The 19,829-nt window shown below is 42.7% G+C and overlaps 1 protein-coding gene and 1 long non-coding RNA gene across 3 annotated transcripts; one reads left to right on the top strand and one right to left on the bottom strand.

Moving 5' to 3' along the window:
- The first annotated feature begins 1,497 nt into the window (after positions 1-1,497).
- On the top strand, positions 1,498-3,029 carry LOC147799863 (uncharacterized). 2 transcript variants are annotated; one of them, XR_015424216.1, is made up of 2 exons: positions 1,498-1,729; positions 1,822-3,029. It is a non-coding gene; the product is annotated as an uncharacterized LOC147799863 (long non-coding RNA). The 2 variants fall into 2 exon arrangements; XR_015424217.1 differs by having other exon boundaries at positions 1,803-3,029.
- Positions 3,030-3,664: 635 nt separating this feature from the next.
- LOC110987656 (acid ceramidase-like) lies at positions 3,665-19,513 on the bottom strand. The gene is made up of 12 exons (XM_022250574.2): positions 19,326-19,513; positions 16,098-16,235; positions 15,000-15,086; positions 14,043-14,121; positions 13,463-13,537; positions 13,184-13,229; positions 12,509-12,653; positions 10,827-10,963; positions 7,941-8,072; positions 6,761-6,884; positions 6,166-6,222; positions 3,665-4,996 (listed from the first exon to the last, which is right to left on the bottom strand). Exons 1-12 carry the CDS (start codon positions 19,440-19,442, stop codon positions 4,907-4,909), a joined length of 1,227 nt encoding a protein of 408 aa, XP_022106266.2. The 5' UTR covers positions 19,443-19,513; the 3' UTR covers positions 3,665-4,906.
- Between the last annotated feature and the right edge of the window lie 316 nt (positions 19,514-19,829).

Below are 19,829 nucleotides of genomic sequence, written 5' to 3'. Positions count from 1 at the left end.
TCCTGATGGCCTACCGCTCCTCCCAGCACGATAGCACCAGGCTCAACCCGAACATGCTCATGCTCGGGCGGGAGGTGGGGCTTCCCCTGGACGTCGTTATGGGGTCAACGGAGGAACGGACGAAGACTACCGAGGCACTAAATTACGTCGACGAGCTGAGAACTAAGCTCACGCGGGCCCACGAGTTTGCCCGGCGACACCTGAGGCGGACTCAGAGCTACCAGAAGCAGCAGTACGACCGTAGCGCCCAGGAAGGCGGGTTCGAGCCCGGCCAGGCTGTTTGGCTCTTCACCCCAAAGAAGAAGGTCGGCCGCTCCCCCAAGCTGCAGCGGTGGTGGGACGGACCCTCTGCAGTGCTACAACGCCTCAACGACGTGACCTACAAAGTGCAGCGTACCGCCCGAGCGAAGGCTCAGATCGTGCATCGCAATCGGCCCAAGCGCTACCTGGGCGACGTGCAGCTTGGATGGTGGGAGCCTTGGCCGAGGAGGCGCCAGCGGACCAACTTGCGGCAACACCTGAGGTCGGCGAGTCCGGAGCTGTTCGCCACCCGGCCCTACACCTGTGAGCAGGGATGTGGTCGCTGCTTCTTCGGCTCGGACATGCGGGATCGGCACCACCGACACTGCGACCACGTCCTCGTCGGCCAGATCCGGGCGGAGGATCCTGACGTCCCGGAGGTCTTCGCCAGTGGCGGAGAGTTGGGGGGTGACGAGTTCCCCATGGAGCAGTCACTCCCCCCTGCCGGTCCTCCGGAGGGAGCTGCCCGGACCCACCCCCGGTCAGCTGCCGCGGGTGAGCCCTCACCGCCGATGCCTTCTCGGCGCCAAAGGCGGGGGTCGCGGGGCCGGCCGGAACGACGAGAACGGACCTTCCAGTGCGGCCCCGGGCCCTTGGGCCCCCGCGGCGGCCGCTGCGGCCGGGACTGCCCCTCTGCACTGACAGACTGAGGAAGAACCCCAAGCCCCAGTTTGGAGCGGGGACCACCGGAGTCTGCCCCCTGGCTCCTGGGTGACGTATGCGGGGGGGATCCGCCTGCGACTGGGGGTACGAGCCACTCTGCAGGAGGAGCGGGCCACCAGAGACACAGACACCAGTTTGGACCCACCCCTCTGTGAGCTTCACCACAACCAATGGCGGTCGGAGGTCCAGCGGGAGCCCCCTCCACCGCCCAGCGGAGTCCGTTCCCTCGGGGCAACGACGAAATGCCGGGGGGCACCACGGCGACCGGAGTCTCCTCCACACTGGACCCCTGGACCCCCCCCCCCCATGGTAGCGGAGAAGACCCTCGGAACCCACAATACTTGTACTTGTTGCTTGCTATTCCACTGCCTTGTAAGCTGCGCAAGGGCGACCGGGATGGCCTCGGGCTGGCCCGCCGGGTTGCGCCGCCTCGTTCGGGGACGAAAAAGAGTCCTCGGAGAGGGCGGTGTAGCGCCGGCGGGTCCGGCCGGTGGGGGCGCCAGCTCGGACCCATATGAAGTTGGCTGGCTGCCCCCGCTGGTATGCGAACGGCCCGCGGTTTTCCCGCCTCGCGCATGCGCAGTCCCTGCCGAGGGGCGCCATGTTTAGAGCTTGTCTGAAAAACACATTGTTGTTGACGCTACAGTAATAAAACAGAGATTTCTCGACCAGAACAGCGATCTGTGGATGTGTGTGTGTCTATACTATCGGCGGATCCTAACCCGTAGGACACGCTACAATATCATCCCAGAATATAAAAACCCATGTTAGTGTAATAATTTATCTGTTGCTTTTCTTTTTGTTTTTCTTTTAAAATATTACAGTTTGCTTTGTTGTAGTCGTTTTCTTCCTTTGCAGGGTGTGGTCGTCATCATCCTGTTTTATGCTCGTCATGTGGAGGTTCGCCCGGCCCTAGCTCCGTGCATGAGACGCATGTTCCCATGATGCACCCCGGCAAGTCAACAGATGCTGAAATGGTTTCTACTACGGCGCATACTCAGCAGTCATCAGGGCCAACTGCCGATTTGTATATGTCCATTACAACACCACAATACGAATTGCGCATGAGGCAGATTTGGGCATGCCCCTCAGAAAAAGGGAAAAAAAACAAAGAAAAAGATAAAAGCCTAATTTGTTTGCACAATTTGTTTTCCTTGTGTGGCCTTAAAAAAGGAACACGGCATAGCGTGTTAGTTGATATTGTGTGTAGGCCTACAATTTTTTCACAAAAGCAAAATTGATAAAATTTAGTCAGTAGTTTCAAATGATCTTTTTGCAGTAGTTATATTTTGCAAAGAGGTCTTCGGGGGATAGGTTTCGCAATGAAATAAAGCTCTTGAATACATGATAAGGTTTGATGTGGAATTTGGTCAGTGGTCAGTACTATTTTCTTGAATTCATAGTGTGACATAATACATTTGAGCCGAGATGACATTGTTTCATTAAATATTACCATCTTTATATCACGTCGGAGCAATTTAACCTCCAGAATTTCCTTTCGTTTTGATTATGTGGACCAGGTCTCCTATGCTTTCTGAGGTCTACTGCAGAATGCAGAGTTGTTGATTATTTTGATTTAATCCCACATTCTTGCAGGAAATCAAAAACAAGGTGTTCTGTTAGCAAAGTGTCAACTTAGCATGCTTTATGTACTCGAATCGTTCCTACATTTTGGCCAAATTAACGGTTCATGCTATGGCGAGTCTGGTTTAAAAATTAAACAATTTACAATATTAATATAATAAGCTACGCAATTTTCTCGCCTTTTTATGGTTTCCTTCTACGGATAGATGTCCGACACGTCACAGTTTCCACGATGGGACAATTTCCTCGTGACTTGTAGTGAACCCCTTCTTTCAGCAGAACCAATTTTGTGTTCCGTCTTGTCGGAAAATTGTGGGGGGGGGTTGTCAATTTGGCAGAACTGGCCATGCTCACGTTGAAAGAGAACACTAAATAATATTTTTTTTAAAATTCCAGTAGCTTCACTTTAGAAAAAATTAAAGTTCGTTTCCATTCTGACTGAAAATAAATTTACTGGGATTTTGATAAAACCAGATTGAAAAGTCTGAGGTTGGGGCTTTCAACTTCTTGCCAAAGGGTGTCAAATCAGACAAGCTAGGTCATCAGGTGATACTCAGACTAGGCTTCCAATTTGCTACATTTGAGCCGTTTGGCATATCAGGTTTTGTAAAAGACTTCCTTTCCAATTTGAGCAAACTACAAGAGTGGATTGCGGGCCTCGGAAACCCAAAACTTCGGGTGCTGCAAACCTTAAATATCCTTTATCGCATCTGGTCATTGGAAAGGCCCGTAAAATGAGGTGACCGAACTGAAAAAGGGTCTGTCATATTGAAACAAGTTTCCATCGACAAACAGAAGATCCCGCAATAATTCAAAGTAGTTAATAGACTATGATAGAAGTACATAAGATAAAACTGACTCGAGGTAAACTGTACGGGTTCAGCTGAAGTTGGTGTCTCTGGAACAAACTCAGTAACTTGAAACTTCACCATTAACAACCACCGCCCTCTGAAATTAGCATCAGTTTCAAGGTTAATACAGCTAATTTTAAAGATTAATTTTAAAGAAGTGTGGAACGAAACAGTTGTATAATAATACATTACTCAACGATGGCATGCACGTGCAAAGTAAACAATTGGACAAAACCAAAAGTGAGTTATGCTACTTAAAGCATTCATCAAATTTAAATGAAGTCTTCAGTTTTGAAGGATAACGACGTAAGCTTTATTTGATTTGAATATCAGAAACAAATTCTGACAATTATTCAAGGAGGAAATAACCATTACCTTTGAGTTGCCTTTTTGAGGTGGTTCACCCTGTGATGAGACCGTTAGATAATTTTGCTTGATTATAAATACATCTTTTGAAGTCTTTCAAAAGGTGATCTAACAATGACTGTTCTATACAAAGCTATCGTCACCATCCATCTGCATTTGTTCAACTATTAATTCTTTTATTACCAATCTCGGGGGTCCACGAGTCATTGATTAATAGGGCCTATATATAAAATCTCTCATATTTTCGTACAATATTGCATGGTGATATTATAGCTCTATCAAAATATGAAATTCAAACTCATCCTGATGAAAATATTTATTTTGCAATTTATAATAGCACTAAAGTCAAACGACAATTGAGATCCGTTTTAGAGCCAAAAAATCATGAATCAATCTCTCCAAATGAAGTCAAAATAGGCCTACCTCCAAGTACATAATTAATATCGAAATTTGCATGCAAAACTGTATTTCCAAATCATCAAATTAAGAAATTAACGCAAATTAAGACGGCCAGTCTGCACGCATCTAAGCCTGAAAATGTTTCGACATGGAACCGACGATAATTCATCTCCATCCCAGCTTCTGTCAGCTGCAAAATTGGCTTCATTTTCTTGTATCTAATTAAGTACTGTTTTTATAGCACTGTCTTTACAATCGTAACAGAAAATTACAGCCTCAAATTTAACTCCAGCTGCTTTTTGGATTTGTATAAAAGGTTGTTTGTATTCAAATAAATGAAGTGAATCAAGTGAATTATTCCAAAATACAAAACTATTACACACATTTACATCCAAACAAATTATCTATAAATGGAGCATTCACATATTGCCATAAATATATATCCTGGATCAGTTTTATAATCTAGAAAGCTTGAGTCATATTGCAGAACAGACGGTTAAACCAATCAGTTGATGCATGTATACAACAAAACAACTGTCCTGAGAATACGCCAAAATTTAGAAAACTAAAAAAATTAACAATGAACAATTGTTCATTCAAGCATCATTTGTCTCAACTGCTGCAATCACTTGTTAAGTAATAAACCAAATCCCGCCTGGCCCCCCAAAAAACAATTTCATTCTGAATGAAAAGAAAACCATATCATACAGTTAATTCAAAGTCTCCTTAAGATAAAATCCTGTTTACCATGGATAGCATGGCTGGGGGCATTCACGAAGGAAGGTCTCCAAGTAGCCCATGTTGACTTGCATCAAGGCAGAGTAGGTTGTTAACTGGTGAAGAATGAATAACAAATGTTGTTTAATCTCACAGTTAATGGACAAGGGACAGAAGGTTACTTTGTGATAAGTACACGTACTTTCAACTAAAATGACTCAAATATCGACAATTGGAGGCAACAACCCTGTGCCAGTTTTATTGTAAATGGGCCACATCACTTGACACCTAAAACAATTCTGATAAAAGAAATCCAACTTCAGGCCCTTCCCAAACCAGCGAGGTGCACCATACTGAGCCACTCTGGCTCAAAGCTCTGACAGCTTAACAAGCCAGAACGATCCATAACAATCCAAGTGACAAGGATTCTCCACAAAAGGTAAATGAAGGGAGAAAACGGGTACAAAAAGACAAATGAGATAAGAGTTCTTGCCAAAAAAGTGTGGATATGTAGGCCTATGTACTACCTAGAGTCAAAGATGGCACTGCCACATTCACCACTTTCCCATTAACAGAACGTTTACCGATGCATACTAATTTCTGTCATTGCTAAAATCTATTGTAGTGCTGTCCATGTGCAAAACTGACAAGTCATGCAAATCTGCAAATAGGATTTCCAACAGAGACACATTATTCACAGTACTAAGAAAACTCAAGAATATTCGACTAACATCTCGTATATCAATTTCTTGATAGATTTTCATACGTTAACACAGCTGATGAGCTTTGAAAGGTGTCAGGCAATGAAATGTGTCACAGTTAGACTTAAGGGCCACTGGACAGGTGAGGTGCAATGCAACATGCAGTTGTCCAACTTTTTACCAAATGAAAGAGTGGAAAGAGGTTTCAAAGCATGATTGATGGGGAGAACAGAAGGGTTTTGTCTTCAGTGTGGTCACTGGAAATGCTGCATATGGCAACATGTTAAAATAATGTAATGACATTGTGGGGAGGCCAAAAGGGGCAGACCCTCAGAAAAAAAAATAGCCACAAGGGTAACAAGAAGGGGGAAAGTGAAAGAAGGGGAAATGTGAACGAATCGAAAAAAGAAGACGAAAGGGGCTGGAAATCACCAACTGGAAAATCTCAAACTTGATCCCCTCTTAATGTTAACTTTCAGTTCCTAGTTGAAAAAAGCCCCCCCCCACAAACAAAATTCCTGGTGATGCCAATGTCTGCATGAGTATCAGTGACAGTTATCAGAAAAAATCAGGAGTTGGCATACCAGGTTGAGATTGGGCTTGGTTGACAGAACATTGTATATGGGCCCCAAGCCAACTGCCTGCAAGAAAAAAGAGATGAAAGTATCATTTATGATTTATATGGGATGCATGCACAACACCTCAGGCATCAACATATATGACATGGTCATGAGACAGCATAAAGGGCAGTAGGTGGCAAAAGGGGAAAAAAAATGCCTGTAATTTTGTTCTAAAAAATGCTTCAGAACGGACCCCTCCACAGTGAATGACTTTGCAGAACTATCACTCTTATTTGGTGGCTGGTTTTACCTCAAAATGTACATTTCCACGAGACTTTTTAAGGAGGCTGGTACTTTCCTTTAACATTTAGCAGAAGTTTCATTTTGGGGGTTCTTATATTTACATAATTCTTTGAAATACCTATGCGAATTATTCACTGGCCTGTAATGTAACCTGATGGCCAGCCATGATCTACTGGTAGGCAAAAATGATTGAGCACAGTCAAAAAGATACCTGTATAGGATGTGCCTCGCTTTTTATACTTTTAATCAGTATACAAACTGACTGGAGTCAGACTTGGAACAACCGCCTGATGCACTTTCAAGTGTTCGCACATACCTTTTGAGTAGTGTTGGTCATGCACTTTAGGGCTGATGTGCGTCTGTCATCATAGAAAGGTGGCTTATCCGTTGGGTCATAGTTGGTTTGAACGAGAAACCATTTGCCATTCTTTGGATCCAACCTACCCACAAGAAAGTCACCATTAATTAAAATTGTGATCCAAGCTGATCCCAAAGTCAAAACGAAATTTGCTTGTTGTCAGGTGTAGGTTTTGGATTTGGGGTTGGGTTTCGGATCTAGAGTTTGGAATTTTTAACATTCCAGAATTACACCTTTAAGGGTCATGATCTTCCGATTGCATCAAAATACGTGTAGACCAATCCAGTAAGCCCCATCCACTGCCCCGGGTGGGCTCTTAAAGCATGCTCTTCTCTTGTATTTGGCTTGCCTCCTGATTACGGGAATGATGTTTAACTATCAAAGCATTAATTCAGCATACCAAACAGCAAGGCACATGTTGCAGGCTCAAAGCATGGCATCTGACATTATAATTGGCAGCTTTTTCAGGGAAGGGTGTGTGTACATAAGCTCCTGAGTGGTTGAGGGAAGTTGGTGTGATAGTGGCATTGCTATTTGGTTTCACCTCATGAGCAAGTCAACAAGCATATGATCATATGCTGGTTAACTTGCTCATGCACTACTCATATGGTGTTCCGTGCATGTGCATGTACAGTGTATATATTAGTTGAAGAGACATGCTGGCTTTTTGATGATGCAGGAGCTACAGCCCCAGTCTAGTTTCGATACTGTTGTGCATCGTATATGCTGGCATTGCTGATGTGGAATGATCTTGTGACAAATCAGTGTTTAGGGCTTCCGAGCAGAATTCCAAGGTGTCATTTGCAGTTTTAGGCAATGTACACGTAGAGGAGCAAAACAGTGTCAGCCCTTTTTGTAAAAGCACAGATGGCCTCCACAACCTGAACTTCGCTGAAGATTCTAAGGTGGAAAGATGTTTTTAATCAGTACTTAAATGTATCTTCCTCAACAGTGGGCTAATTTCAATATCGAGAGAATCACAGAATTCTAGTTCAGCATCAGCGGACATGTTCATTATATTTATGCAACATCTGCATTAATCACAAGATTTGCATATTTGCAAGATCTGCATTGATGCTTGAGATCAAGGGGATATCTTGGTTGCAGATGATACAAAGGGTAATGACAATGAACTTACTCTTCAACGTAAGCTGGCTTCTCTCTGTCGATGACGATAATAGAACCTTCACCTGTCTTTGTGCCTCCTAATATAATGTAGGCTGGGGCCATAAGCTTGGCATTTACCACCCTGGTTTTAGTGGTTGCATAACTGCAGTTGGAAAGCAAATAATACATTCACTTACATGTATGACCAGTGTGTTCTAAACATAATTGGATTCTTTTTTAAAAAAGGATGACAGCAGGTATTACTAAGCAACACTAATTACATGAGGCTTGGTCTCATAATACCCCTTAAAATTAGAGTACAAAGGATGTGCTGACAGTTTGCTGCATAATGAAGGGCTTGGTAAGGCACAAAATGGATAATGTACACGTACATGTACACAGAGCAAGGCTTTTGCCACCTTGCCCTTGCCATGAACAGGGTAAACTTTACAGTACAGTAGGTTTCAAATCATGAATCGACCTGGAAGATACATGTACCAGAAGTCTACATATATATATGTAGTGCACAGCCTGAAAGTGAAAAATGCTGTGCTTATTTTGCATATCTGACCATGGTACAAACAACATGAACTAGTTCTGTCTCTCAGTCCCATTTAAAAGGTTAATCAAAAACAGAATGGAGGGTGTTTTGCTCGCATTTCTAACAAATACGTCTGCGGGGACACTGGAAAATTTGGCCCTAAATAAAAGAACAAAATTAAAAAGGCCGATGAGTAGATGTGACTGGTCCAGATGGTTCTGATTTCATTTTTAAGAATGATTATTTCGAAATTGCAGTGAAAGCCAGCGCACATACATGCACATGCACAGCGTTCGGCACCTGTATTTGCACAAATATGCACAAGTGTTCAACACCTACACACATACAGTCTCACCAGAAAAGAAAAACAAACTTTTAAACTAACCAACCCTAACACCAATCCCAGCAGCAATTCCAACTCCATCCCCCAATCGTGAACCCTAATACAATCCATCCCCCAAACCCGAACCCTAAACAGTAACACTCCATCCCCCAAACCCGAACCCCAAACAGTAACACTCCATCCCCCAAATACGAACCCCAAACAGTAACACTCCATCCCCCAAACACGAACCCCAAACAGTAACACTCCATCCCCGAAACCTGAACCCCAAACAGTAACACTCCATCCCCTAAACACGAACCCCAATCAGTAACACTCCATCCCCCAAACACAAACCCCAAACAGTAACACTCCATCCCCCAAACACGAACCCCAAACAGTAACACTCCATCCCCCAAACACGAACCCCAAACAGTAACACTCCATCCCCCAAACACGAACCCCAAACAGTAACACTCCATGCCCCAAACACGAACCCCAAACAGTAACACTCCGTCCCCCAAACACGAACCCCAACCAGTAACACTCCATCCCCCAAACACGAACCCCAACCAGTAACACTCCATCCCCCAAACACGAACCCCAAACAGTAACACTCCATGCCCCAAACACAAACCCCAACCAGTAACACTCCATCCCCCAAACACGAACCCCAAACAGTAACACTCCGTCCCCCAAACACGAACCCCAAACAGTAACACTCCGTCCCCCAAACACGAACCCCAACCAGTAACACTCCATCCCCCAAACACGAACCCCAACCAGTAACACTCCATCCCCCAAACACGAACCCCAAACAGTAACACTCCATCCCCAAAACACAAACCCCAAACAGTAACACTCCGTCCCCCAAACACGAACCCCAACCAGTAACACTCCATCCCCCAAACCCGAACCCCAACCAGTAACACTCCATCCCCCAAACCCGAACCCCAAACAGTAACACTCCATCCCCCAAACACGAACCCCAAACAGTAACAATCCATCCCCAAAACCTGAACCCCAAACAGTAACACTCCATCCCCAAAACCCAAACCCCAGACAGTAACACTCCATCCCCCAAACCCGAACCCCAGACAGTAACACTCCATCCCCCAAACCCGAACCCCAACCAGTAACACTCCATCCCCCAAACACGAACCCCAGACAGTAACACTCCATCCCCCAAACACGAACCCCAAACAGTAACACTCCATCCCCCAAACACGAACCCCAAACAGTAACACTCCGTCCCCCAAACACGAACCCCAACCAGTAACACTTCATCCCCCAAACACGAACCCCAACCAGTAACACTCCGTCCCCCAAACACGAACCCCAAACAGTAACACTCCATCCCCCAAACACGAACCCCAAACAGTAACACTCCATCCCCAAAACCTGAACCCCAAACAGTAACACTCCATCCCCCAAACCCAAACCCCAGACAGTAACACTCCATCCCCCAAACCCGAACCCCAGACAGTAACACTCCATCCCCCAAACCCGAACCCCAACCAGTAACACTCCATCCCCCAAACACGAACCCCAACCAGTAACACTCCATCCCCCAAACACGAACCCCAACCAGTAACACTCCATCCCCCAAACACGAACCCCAAACAGTAACACTCCATCCCCCAAACAGTAGCACTCCATGCCCCAAACACAAACCCCAACCAGTAACACTCCATCCCCCAAACACAAACCCCAACCAGTAACACTCCATCCCCCAAACACGAACCCCAACCAGTAACACTCCATCCCCCAAACACGAACCCCAAACAGTAACACTCCATCCCCCAAACACGAACCCCAACTAGTAACACTCCATCCCCCAAACACGAACCCCAACCAGTAACACTACATCCCCCAAACCCGAACCCCAAACAGTAACACTCCATCCCCCAAACCTGAACCCCAAACAGTAACACTCCATCCCCCTAACACGAACCCCAACCAGTAACACTCCAAACCTGGTTATTAAACCCAACCCCAAACCAAGCCAAGTCAACCTATACCAAAAATCCAAACCAACCTCAGTTGCAACTTACTCAGTGGCTTCCATCAGTGTGTCTCTCATAAAGAATCCTGTCCACTGTTCTGACCTTCTACCCATGATCCATTGCAGGAACCCCAGGAATCCGCTGTCAGGGCTGTGGCGCGCATTCATTGTCATGGTCAACACACCCTTTAAAAGGAATCATATTTTATATCAGATATGTCAATAACCTCAACCTTGTGTCCTTGTAACACACTAAAAGATCATAATAATTCACTTGGTCCTTTATACCTGTAATGGTGTCCAAATTTATGTTGTTCATAAATTTGAGTGAAATGCATTCCTCATTGGATATTACACTCAAGTACTGAATGCTATAAGCAGTGCGACAGTGACCAGCACATGCATGCTACCCTAAGGTTCAGAAATCCATATGGGTGGAAACACACTCAAGCATTGCAATGATTTCTGTGTGGGAGATAAGTGCAGTTGTGACTGATAAAGAAAGTGTCCTTGTGTACTTCCAACACTCCCAAGCTTAAGCCCCATACAACATGCTCCACCACCATATGTGGTATGTATATATATATATTGATGTTAAATGGTATTCCCGGTAGGGGGGGGACAGGTTACTACCCCAAGCCCCATACAGGGAATACGGTTTAACATTACCACGTAAGCCTCTTCTGTGTCAAACTCTATAGCACAGCTAAGCAGAAGAATTGACAAATCAGGATCCCTGTTATTTCCTGATGCATCATAATCAAAAGTAAATTAACAGGCCAAATGTCGTCACAGAAACTTTTCACAGAGCCATGATGGTTCAGACAGAAACTTTCCACAAAGCCATAATGGCTCAGACAGAAACTTTTCACAAAGCCATGATGGTTCAGACAGAAACTTTCCGCAAAGCCATGATGGTTCAGACAGAAACTTTCCGCAGAGCCATGATGGTTCAGACAGAAACTTTCCACAGAGCCATGATGGTTCAGACAGAAACTTTCCACAGAGCCATGATGGTTCAGACAGAAACTTTCCGCAGAGCCATGATGGTTCAGACAGAAACTTTCCGCAGAGCCATGATGGTTCAGACAGAAACTTTCCACAGAGCCATGATGGTTCAGACAGAAACTTTCCACAGAGCCATGATGGTTCAGACAGGGCTCCTGATTAATTTAATGAGAACATCACTGCTCTGTCAAACCTTTGCAAATGCACTGAAAATTAATTTCATAGAAAGAATAGTTTCTCTTCCCCATGCTACAACACTTTTAAGTGCACTCATTCATGTTATTTTGTGGAGAGAAACATGATCAGGTTTTGTGCAGGAAAAATTGTTTGGTGGTGGGGAAGAAATGGATGAACGGTAAGTCCTGCAACATTGACTTAACCATTGGAGTAGGTGGGAGCTGAACATTTTGGGCAAAGATATACTTTGCCAGTGACAGGGCATTGTGACATACTTGCCAACTATGCACTAGGAATTAATGTTCTGCTATTTTAAAAATAAGGTCCAGTGATGTTTTATGCAGAGGAATGTTAATAGGGAGTTGTGGTAAGTTTATGCAAGGGCATAGCAGAGAACGTCCAGTAGGAATATGACTTTAGAAAAGGAGAGAGTCATAGTTAGAAAGTGGCTGAAAAGAAGCACATGCAACAATTTTCCTCAATTTGACAAAACAACATGAAGCGTAAAACTGATGGGTGTTTATTATGATCATGTCTCGGCCTTACTGGTTTAACTCCAGTGATAACTCCAATGTAACCAGCAAAGTGAACAGCCTTGGCAACCGTTTTCCCTCCTTGTTGGTAGTCCACATTCACAAGCAGGGGTTTCAGGCTCTCTGTCACTGCCCACTGTTTACTCTTAACATCCCACCTGCATGCCAACAGTGAGTGAATGAATCACAGAATTGTCATGTACCGTTAGTAGCAAAGTGTGCTAAACTTTAGGCCCAGTTCTGATTGAGTAGCTGTCCATATCCCATTTATTTACCACAGAAGGGTTCCATTTATGAATATCAGTTGTGTCTTAATGACAGTATTTCATATGGCTTATCATAGTAGTCAATTCAATGCTCAAACTCCCACTTAAGGGATAAGATCAAAATGACTTTGAGTTAGTTGTAAAGTGGAGACTGCAGATATTCACAGCTCAAGAGCATCATCGCAGGGTAAAATCTTATTTCACTGAGCAATCTTAATGTGAAGGGTTTTGAAGGGTACTGCGTTATTTTCAGTTGATGGTCAGATCATTCGCAAAGCACGATCTATCGTACAATTTTTTTAATTTTGTCGTCATGTTTTATTTCTGTCTTTCAAAGACCTCAGACATGTCAGATGTGCATTTAGTTTGTATATACATATAACCTTCAGGCTCTTGCTAGCAATATTATGTAACACACTCACCCAAGAAAGATCCCAAAGTCCATGTTTCTTGCATGGTACAGGGTTCCTTTGAAGAGAATCATCCACATACATGTAACATTCTATTACTTCTAACTTCTCCAATGAGAAAATAAAAATTATTAAGGCAGATTATTCATCCAACTTATTCACATCAAATACACTCTTGCATCAAAAACTCACTAATTCTTGCATCTTGTCTCTTTAGTTTTCTCAATTTGTTTGGAAGAAAAAGGTTTAAACAAAAAAAGACATTTACACAATGTGAAATATTTTCCTTACCATTGGAATTTTCAGCCACAATTGATGTGCAGAATGGATTCACTTCATAAAAAATATTGTACAGAACAATCTGACCTGGAATTACAAGAGGAAACAAAATAACAAACAAACAAGGTGCCCATCAGCCTAATAATAGAACTTAATGCGGTTTAACGGCTACTGCCGAGAACAGGAAAACAGTGCTGATCTGATCTTTTGGACTAGCTGATAAACTGGGATAAAAAATGTTAAGGGTCTAAAAATATCAATGCCTATACAAAACAAGCGACAAAAAATATATTGTATGCCCTTGTGTGCACACTAGCAATAGTTACGTAACATACGGTGACATCTGAAAATGGTATTGTTGGACAAGTCAAACACGAGTGTAGATGTAATTATAAACATACATGTACATGTACGTCAAGGTATGCCTTTTAACACTCACTTTGAAGTTAAGTCAACAATCACTGCGACCGAACTCCCTCTACTTTACATTTCAGCATGGATACCAAACTATTAGCACTGAGAAATATTGTGAACTTTATACAATTCTCGAAAGGCAGGCTTAAAATGAAATTTGAGGTAAGTTATCTATTACCTAGAGGTATGCCAGTCGACTCAGCAATTCCTAAAATCTCATCTTGATACGGCTGAGGAAGAGTGAAGGCCAAGGGAGCCTGAGATATAAAATCAGAACAATTTCAATCCACAATATGCAGAATTCACTACACAGCGCAACCACATGAATAATATGCTGTTAGACATAAACACGATGGGGCATCAGCCAAGGAGACGGGTTAATTGGTTCACAAAATTGTTCATGTTGAAGTCTATGGGTAGTCAATGCACCGCAATGAGCATCGCATACAGGCAAACCACCAGTGCTTACAAACACACATGTATTGGGTGCACAAACACAGCAGTGAAGTACATGTATTTTGTTCACATTTGGTTGATTCTGAATCCCTCTTTAGCTCGGCCGCCTCCATCAGCACTTCATGTCACAACTGGCTCACTATGCAGACCTCCTCTTGACTAAATATGTTTCTGTTTATCTTTTTTTATTTATGAATGAATTCCATGGCACTGACAACTTTATGACTCTGACGACCAGAGCAAATACCAATGCATGATCACCATGCTGTGTGTATTACAAAACGATGTGAGCTACATGTGCAGTGCAGGCTTCCTGTGCAGGCCAACCATGAAATGCACACTATATATATACACATGCCGTACATGATGTTTACTGTACATGCCACTAAATAATTTAAGCAAGGGAGGCCATTCCAAAATTCTGTATCTCTTAATGTTAAAAGGCTAGCCCTTGCGGCCCAGAATACACTCTCATGAAAAACAGGTGTCTTTATTCAGTGGTTGGCAGTGAAGTTACATGTATCTTTGCATTTGTTTTACAGTCACGGTTGCTATTTTAAATTTGGTACATCAGTCAACAATGATAGACAAGAAAATATTACATTTGTGTACTTTCATTTGTCCCCATTTTATCCATCATGTCTATCAAACCAGGTAGCAAGACTATGTGATATCTTACCATTATGTCATCCAGAAGTTCAGTTACTTTGGTTTCATTGAAGAAAGCTCCCAACAGATCAATAAGATCATTTAACAGAGCCTTCACCTGAAATTACAAAAGAGATTTAGTCAAACCTTCCTCAGTGATCTCTCCATTTCATTGGGAGACTGGGAGAAGCTGGTGGCAGCAGTCATGTACAAGTTTCTCAGTACTGTGCATACTAAGAACTACATGTACATATACATGTACACACAAAACACACGCATGCTCAGAACTGGTAAAATAACTGGTACAGTATGTTTGCTGCCACCAAGAATCTCAAAGTCTCCAATGATAGATAGATATTGAGAGAAAACTCTGCGATAAATTGCATCACATACATGTATTCTTCACCACTTCACTTTATACATACTTGTACCCATAAGTGAGGTCCTGTTGGTTCTGTTAAATACATCAGGATCATTTGAAGGGATTTTGTAAATGTATGCCAGAGGCAAAGATGTTTTTCCCCAAGGATGAGTGATCTGATTCGAACCAGCCAGCCGACACTGGCAAGCTCGGTGGTCGAGTGGTTAAGATGTCTGTACTAGAAAAAGCAGGAGGTCGTGGGTTTGAGTCCCACCTGAGTATGCTTGTGGTTCTTTTTCACAAGCCTTTGGCATACATTGAGTATACAGTGTCATAATACACGTCAGACAGGGCAAAAATCCACAATTAATAAGAACGGTTTTGTTTGAAGTATTCTGTTGACACAACATATGAAAACTAAACCCAATATAAAATACATCTTCAGAATATAATTACTTTGAGGGGGGCACAAGACAACATTTAGCTTTTTGTTTTAATATGTGACTGTCTTTGGCATTTTATAGTCAATTCTGACTCAAGTTTGGCATAATTGAGGCCTTTCCTCCCAAACGGACTTGCACATTTGTAACTCATTCTTCATCAAGTTAAGGGAAGGGTCACGCAGCAGCGGTGCACTTTCTTTGGTGCTGGTGGGCTGCACTTCCTTGAAATGAAGACCTTCCCTAACCTTAAATACCTTTCCTTTTCATCATTATCTGTTTTCTCGTTTGTTCGGATCAGGTAATTACTGCCTCCATTGCTCTTTACCTCAGCACTCTTATTCTTCACAAGTGGCCGCCAGCGCTCCTCTGGGCTAAGGTCAAGATTCAAGACAAAGGACGGCACTTTAGCCTTGGGATCCTCAGGAGGGTACTGCACATCTGTCCTGCACACTCTGTCTGTGTACTGTCGGAAAAATAGAACGACAAAAACACAAAACAATATGTTGTAAAATATAACCTTCATAACATGCATTCATAAAAAACCAACTATGCACACTTCATCAGGTGTAAATACTAACCCTCTATATTCTGCGAGTGTGAGGTACATGTACATGTAAATATCACATACAATCCAAGAAAAGTTAATGTGCATTACAATCAAATCTCATGTACACATGAGCAAGGGAGCAACATTACTACATTTTACTTCAAGGAAATTTTAATTTGAGGTGCCAATTCTGTTATTTACAGTTTTACATTGCTAATACAAGGTTCTGTTGATAACAAGGCACAGGTAATCCCAAAGTCCAAAAGACCTCTTACTGGCCGGTACGTGCATTAAAAGTTCCACAGATTATGACCATTGGTTTTCTTGAACACACACTGCTTTCAGTGGGCATGTGTAGATTGGGAACCAGATTGTGACAGAGGCACTGCACATGCAAACAATCTGCTATTCTTAATATTGATAATGGAAACTTTTACAGCTGCACAGAATTTGTTCATTTCTACGGAGAAGCCTTTTGAAATCTGTGTGTAAAATACCGGTGTAATGCAGTAAAATTATTCAGCTATACACCTGTCCTGAGGACAGGCAAAACCAAAATAGGGCAGGTAGTTTTGCATGCTATTCAAAATTACAAGCACTGTAAGCCACGCCATCTCCTCACCCCTTACACACTCTCGAGCACCAGTGACACAATATTCTGCCAACAAGGAAATGTTTGCGTCCCAGTCCTTTTTCTTCATTTTCCTTCCTGATAATACAGAGTTTCTGTTATGACACACCAGCACAAGGTTGTAGTTAAATACTTTTGCATGAGTATGAGTGCTCTCCCATGAGTAGGAGTATGAATACCTTGATAAGATTAACCTTAACACTCCTCAATCCTTCACCTGTTGGAGGACTGAGGAGTGTTAGGGTTAAAGGAAGAGAAAATTTTTGAGAGTATGGGTCATACATGTACATGTACTGTACAAGTACGAGTGAATTTTATGAGTACAAGTTCAGCAAAAGTATTTAAGTACTACGTGTACACGTACATGTACCACATCAACATGATGTACAAGCAGACGAGAGTGACTGTGACTGCACCACACAAGCAAGTAGAATGAACAACATGGGCATAGATGCAGAATGTATGCGTCAGTGGGCAGAGCATGGGTGTTGGAAAGTTTGGTTTTAACTACCCAGTGTACACAGGATTATCTGTTTACATTACCATTAACTCATTGTTTATACCATGAATGCACTGCTGTAGCTCTTTATATTACATTTATCTATGGAGTTAAATCAACTGAGTGCTTACACATAACATGCCTCTATTTATAAGGCCAAATTGTCTCATTGCCCCAGTATGAGTACTTTTCCAAGAATATTCGTACGAATATTTTGGTATAGTACGAGTATGAGGAAATTTTTCTTGAGAGTACATCCGAGTATGAGTACATTTCCATGAATATGAGTATAGAAAAGTACAGAAAAAACTACTCGAGTATGAGTATAAGAGTACAACAATTAACACTGATCTGTAAAATCTCTTGTTGATGAAGTTTGACTGTATCAGCTACCTTGTATTAATTAAACAAGTCTTTCACTTTTCAGGTTCAAACAAAACATAACTCTGTTTTTCCTCTAGCTGACGCTAGGTACATACGGTATGTACAAGCATATGTACATGAACTTGAACTTTCAATCTCAAAAATACTGTGGAAGTTTCAAGGAACAATTTCCTGTGCCATACAGCTTACATGTACATGATGTGCTCATGGTGTAAGTAAGTCTGCTGCCAGGCTAAGCACGTTCTCAGTATTCCGTGCCTGTGTCCGATTGGCACTGTACTATATGTAGGCCTACCATATAAACATGTACATGTATGCAACATTCACCACTCGTGGTCCTTTTGATACATGTAGCTCAATGCACCATAGAGGATATTCACAAATTTCTGGTTTTCCCACAATCCAGTCCATTTAATCATCCTCCCCAAAATATCACTGGGAAACTTAACACTGGCCATGTTGCCGATTCTGTGCTGATTGCTTTAAAATCGCACTAGTGCTGTGTACGTACTTCACGTTGTACATGTAAGCATACAAAAAATGCTCAAAGCATGAAGACATTGTACATTTTACTGATGTTCAACAAATTAACCTTTGACCTTCGGTGTTCTAACAGCAATTCTTCTGGCATTTAGTTTTCCAAAGTCATCAGCTCAGTTGAGCTGCATATACATGTATGTACATGTTCATAAGCCTTATCGCACATACTGTGTGGGTGATATTTTGCACAATGGTAGGGAAAAGGGGCAATGTTTGCTCCTTTACGGATTATAATTACCCCTATATGTACATGTACAAGGCACTATAGATGATGCAGCACTATGGGCATGATGATGGGTTAAATTGGAGCATGCTACAATGCATACTGATGCTACATGTATATACTACATGTACACACATGCCACAAACCATGCATGATGACACTGAAAATGAGCTTCCTTGCTCTATGCAATGAATTATGGTTATAAACTAAACTACATGCATGAATACTGGAAAGTGTAAAGGCCAGTTCATACTTGTAAAAGCAACACCAACAAATGGTTGTGAAAATATGTCACGTCATTATCATGAAATCTTTGTCCAGCAAGTATGAAGTATAAAGTAAGTATAAAGGGGCCTTAATGTTCCACAATATCGCATGATTCTGCTAGCTAGTAGTGTATTAGCTCATCAGCCATTCAGCATGCAGTCAGCATTTTGCATGCATGCTAAGCTGCACGTACACTTTTATTCAGAATTTATACACAACATGCGCAAGGCCTTGGATAGCCCAACTAGTGTGGCACGGATCACTCCCGATTTATCCTAAGGATAAATCGGGAGTGATCACGGTGCCACACTAGCGGGCTAGGCCTGGGACTGGCATGGCACGACTAGCAATACATGTAATGTATATAACGACAAGCATGACATGGTTTGATTTGATGATGATTTAACCAGTTAACAACGTGAACTCATGTACCATGTCATGTGTACCGGTAAGATTACTCACAGGATAAGCATCCTGGCAGAGCGAAGGAACAACTAGTATCCCCACCAGAGCAAAAGGCACCAGCAAACTCAACCAAACAGTCATTTCGCTGCAAAAGTGTACGCCTACTGTGTACATGCGGTTCACTTGTGTTGCACATACATGTATGCATTTATCAGCTAAGATAACAATCAGATCTGTCGATTCAGTTCTTGTCATGTGATCACATCAGATGATCTTCTCTTCTATGGACAAGTTTATTTGCCATGGAGTGGACGACTGTCAGAAATTTAAAACTCGCAGTGCAAAGTGAAACCATAGTGAAACTGGGTTCGCAAAAGCTGACGAACATTCAAAAGTTCCACAGAACCCTACCTTCAAAGGAACATTTACGGCTTCGACTGAAGTAACGATGGTGCAGTATCTACACGTATAAAAATTTGCCTCTTGAGGCGGATCCACGGAGCATTCTATTTTCCCGCGCAGTGCATGGCGAATCCACGAACAGAACTTGAATATTCCATG

This window comes from Acanthaster planci, linkage group LG02, assembly GCF_054643075.1.
Source record: "Acanthaster planci isolate LZ-2023a linkage group LG02, COTS_SCS, whole genome shotgun sequence".
Classification (NCBI taxonomy): Eukaryota; Metazoa; Echinodermata; class Asteroidea; order Valvatida; family Acanthasteridae; genus Acanthaster; species Acanthaster planci.
This window is presented reverse-complemented; position numbering and strand designations above follow the sequence as displayed.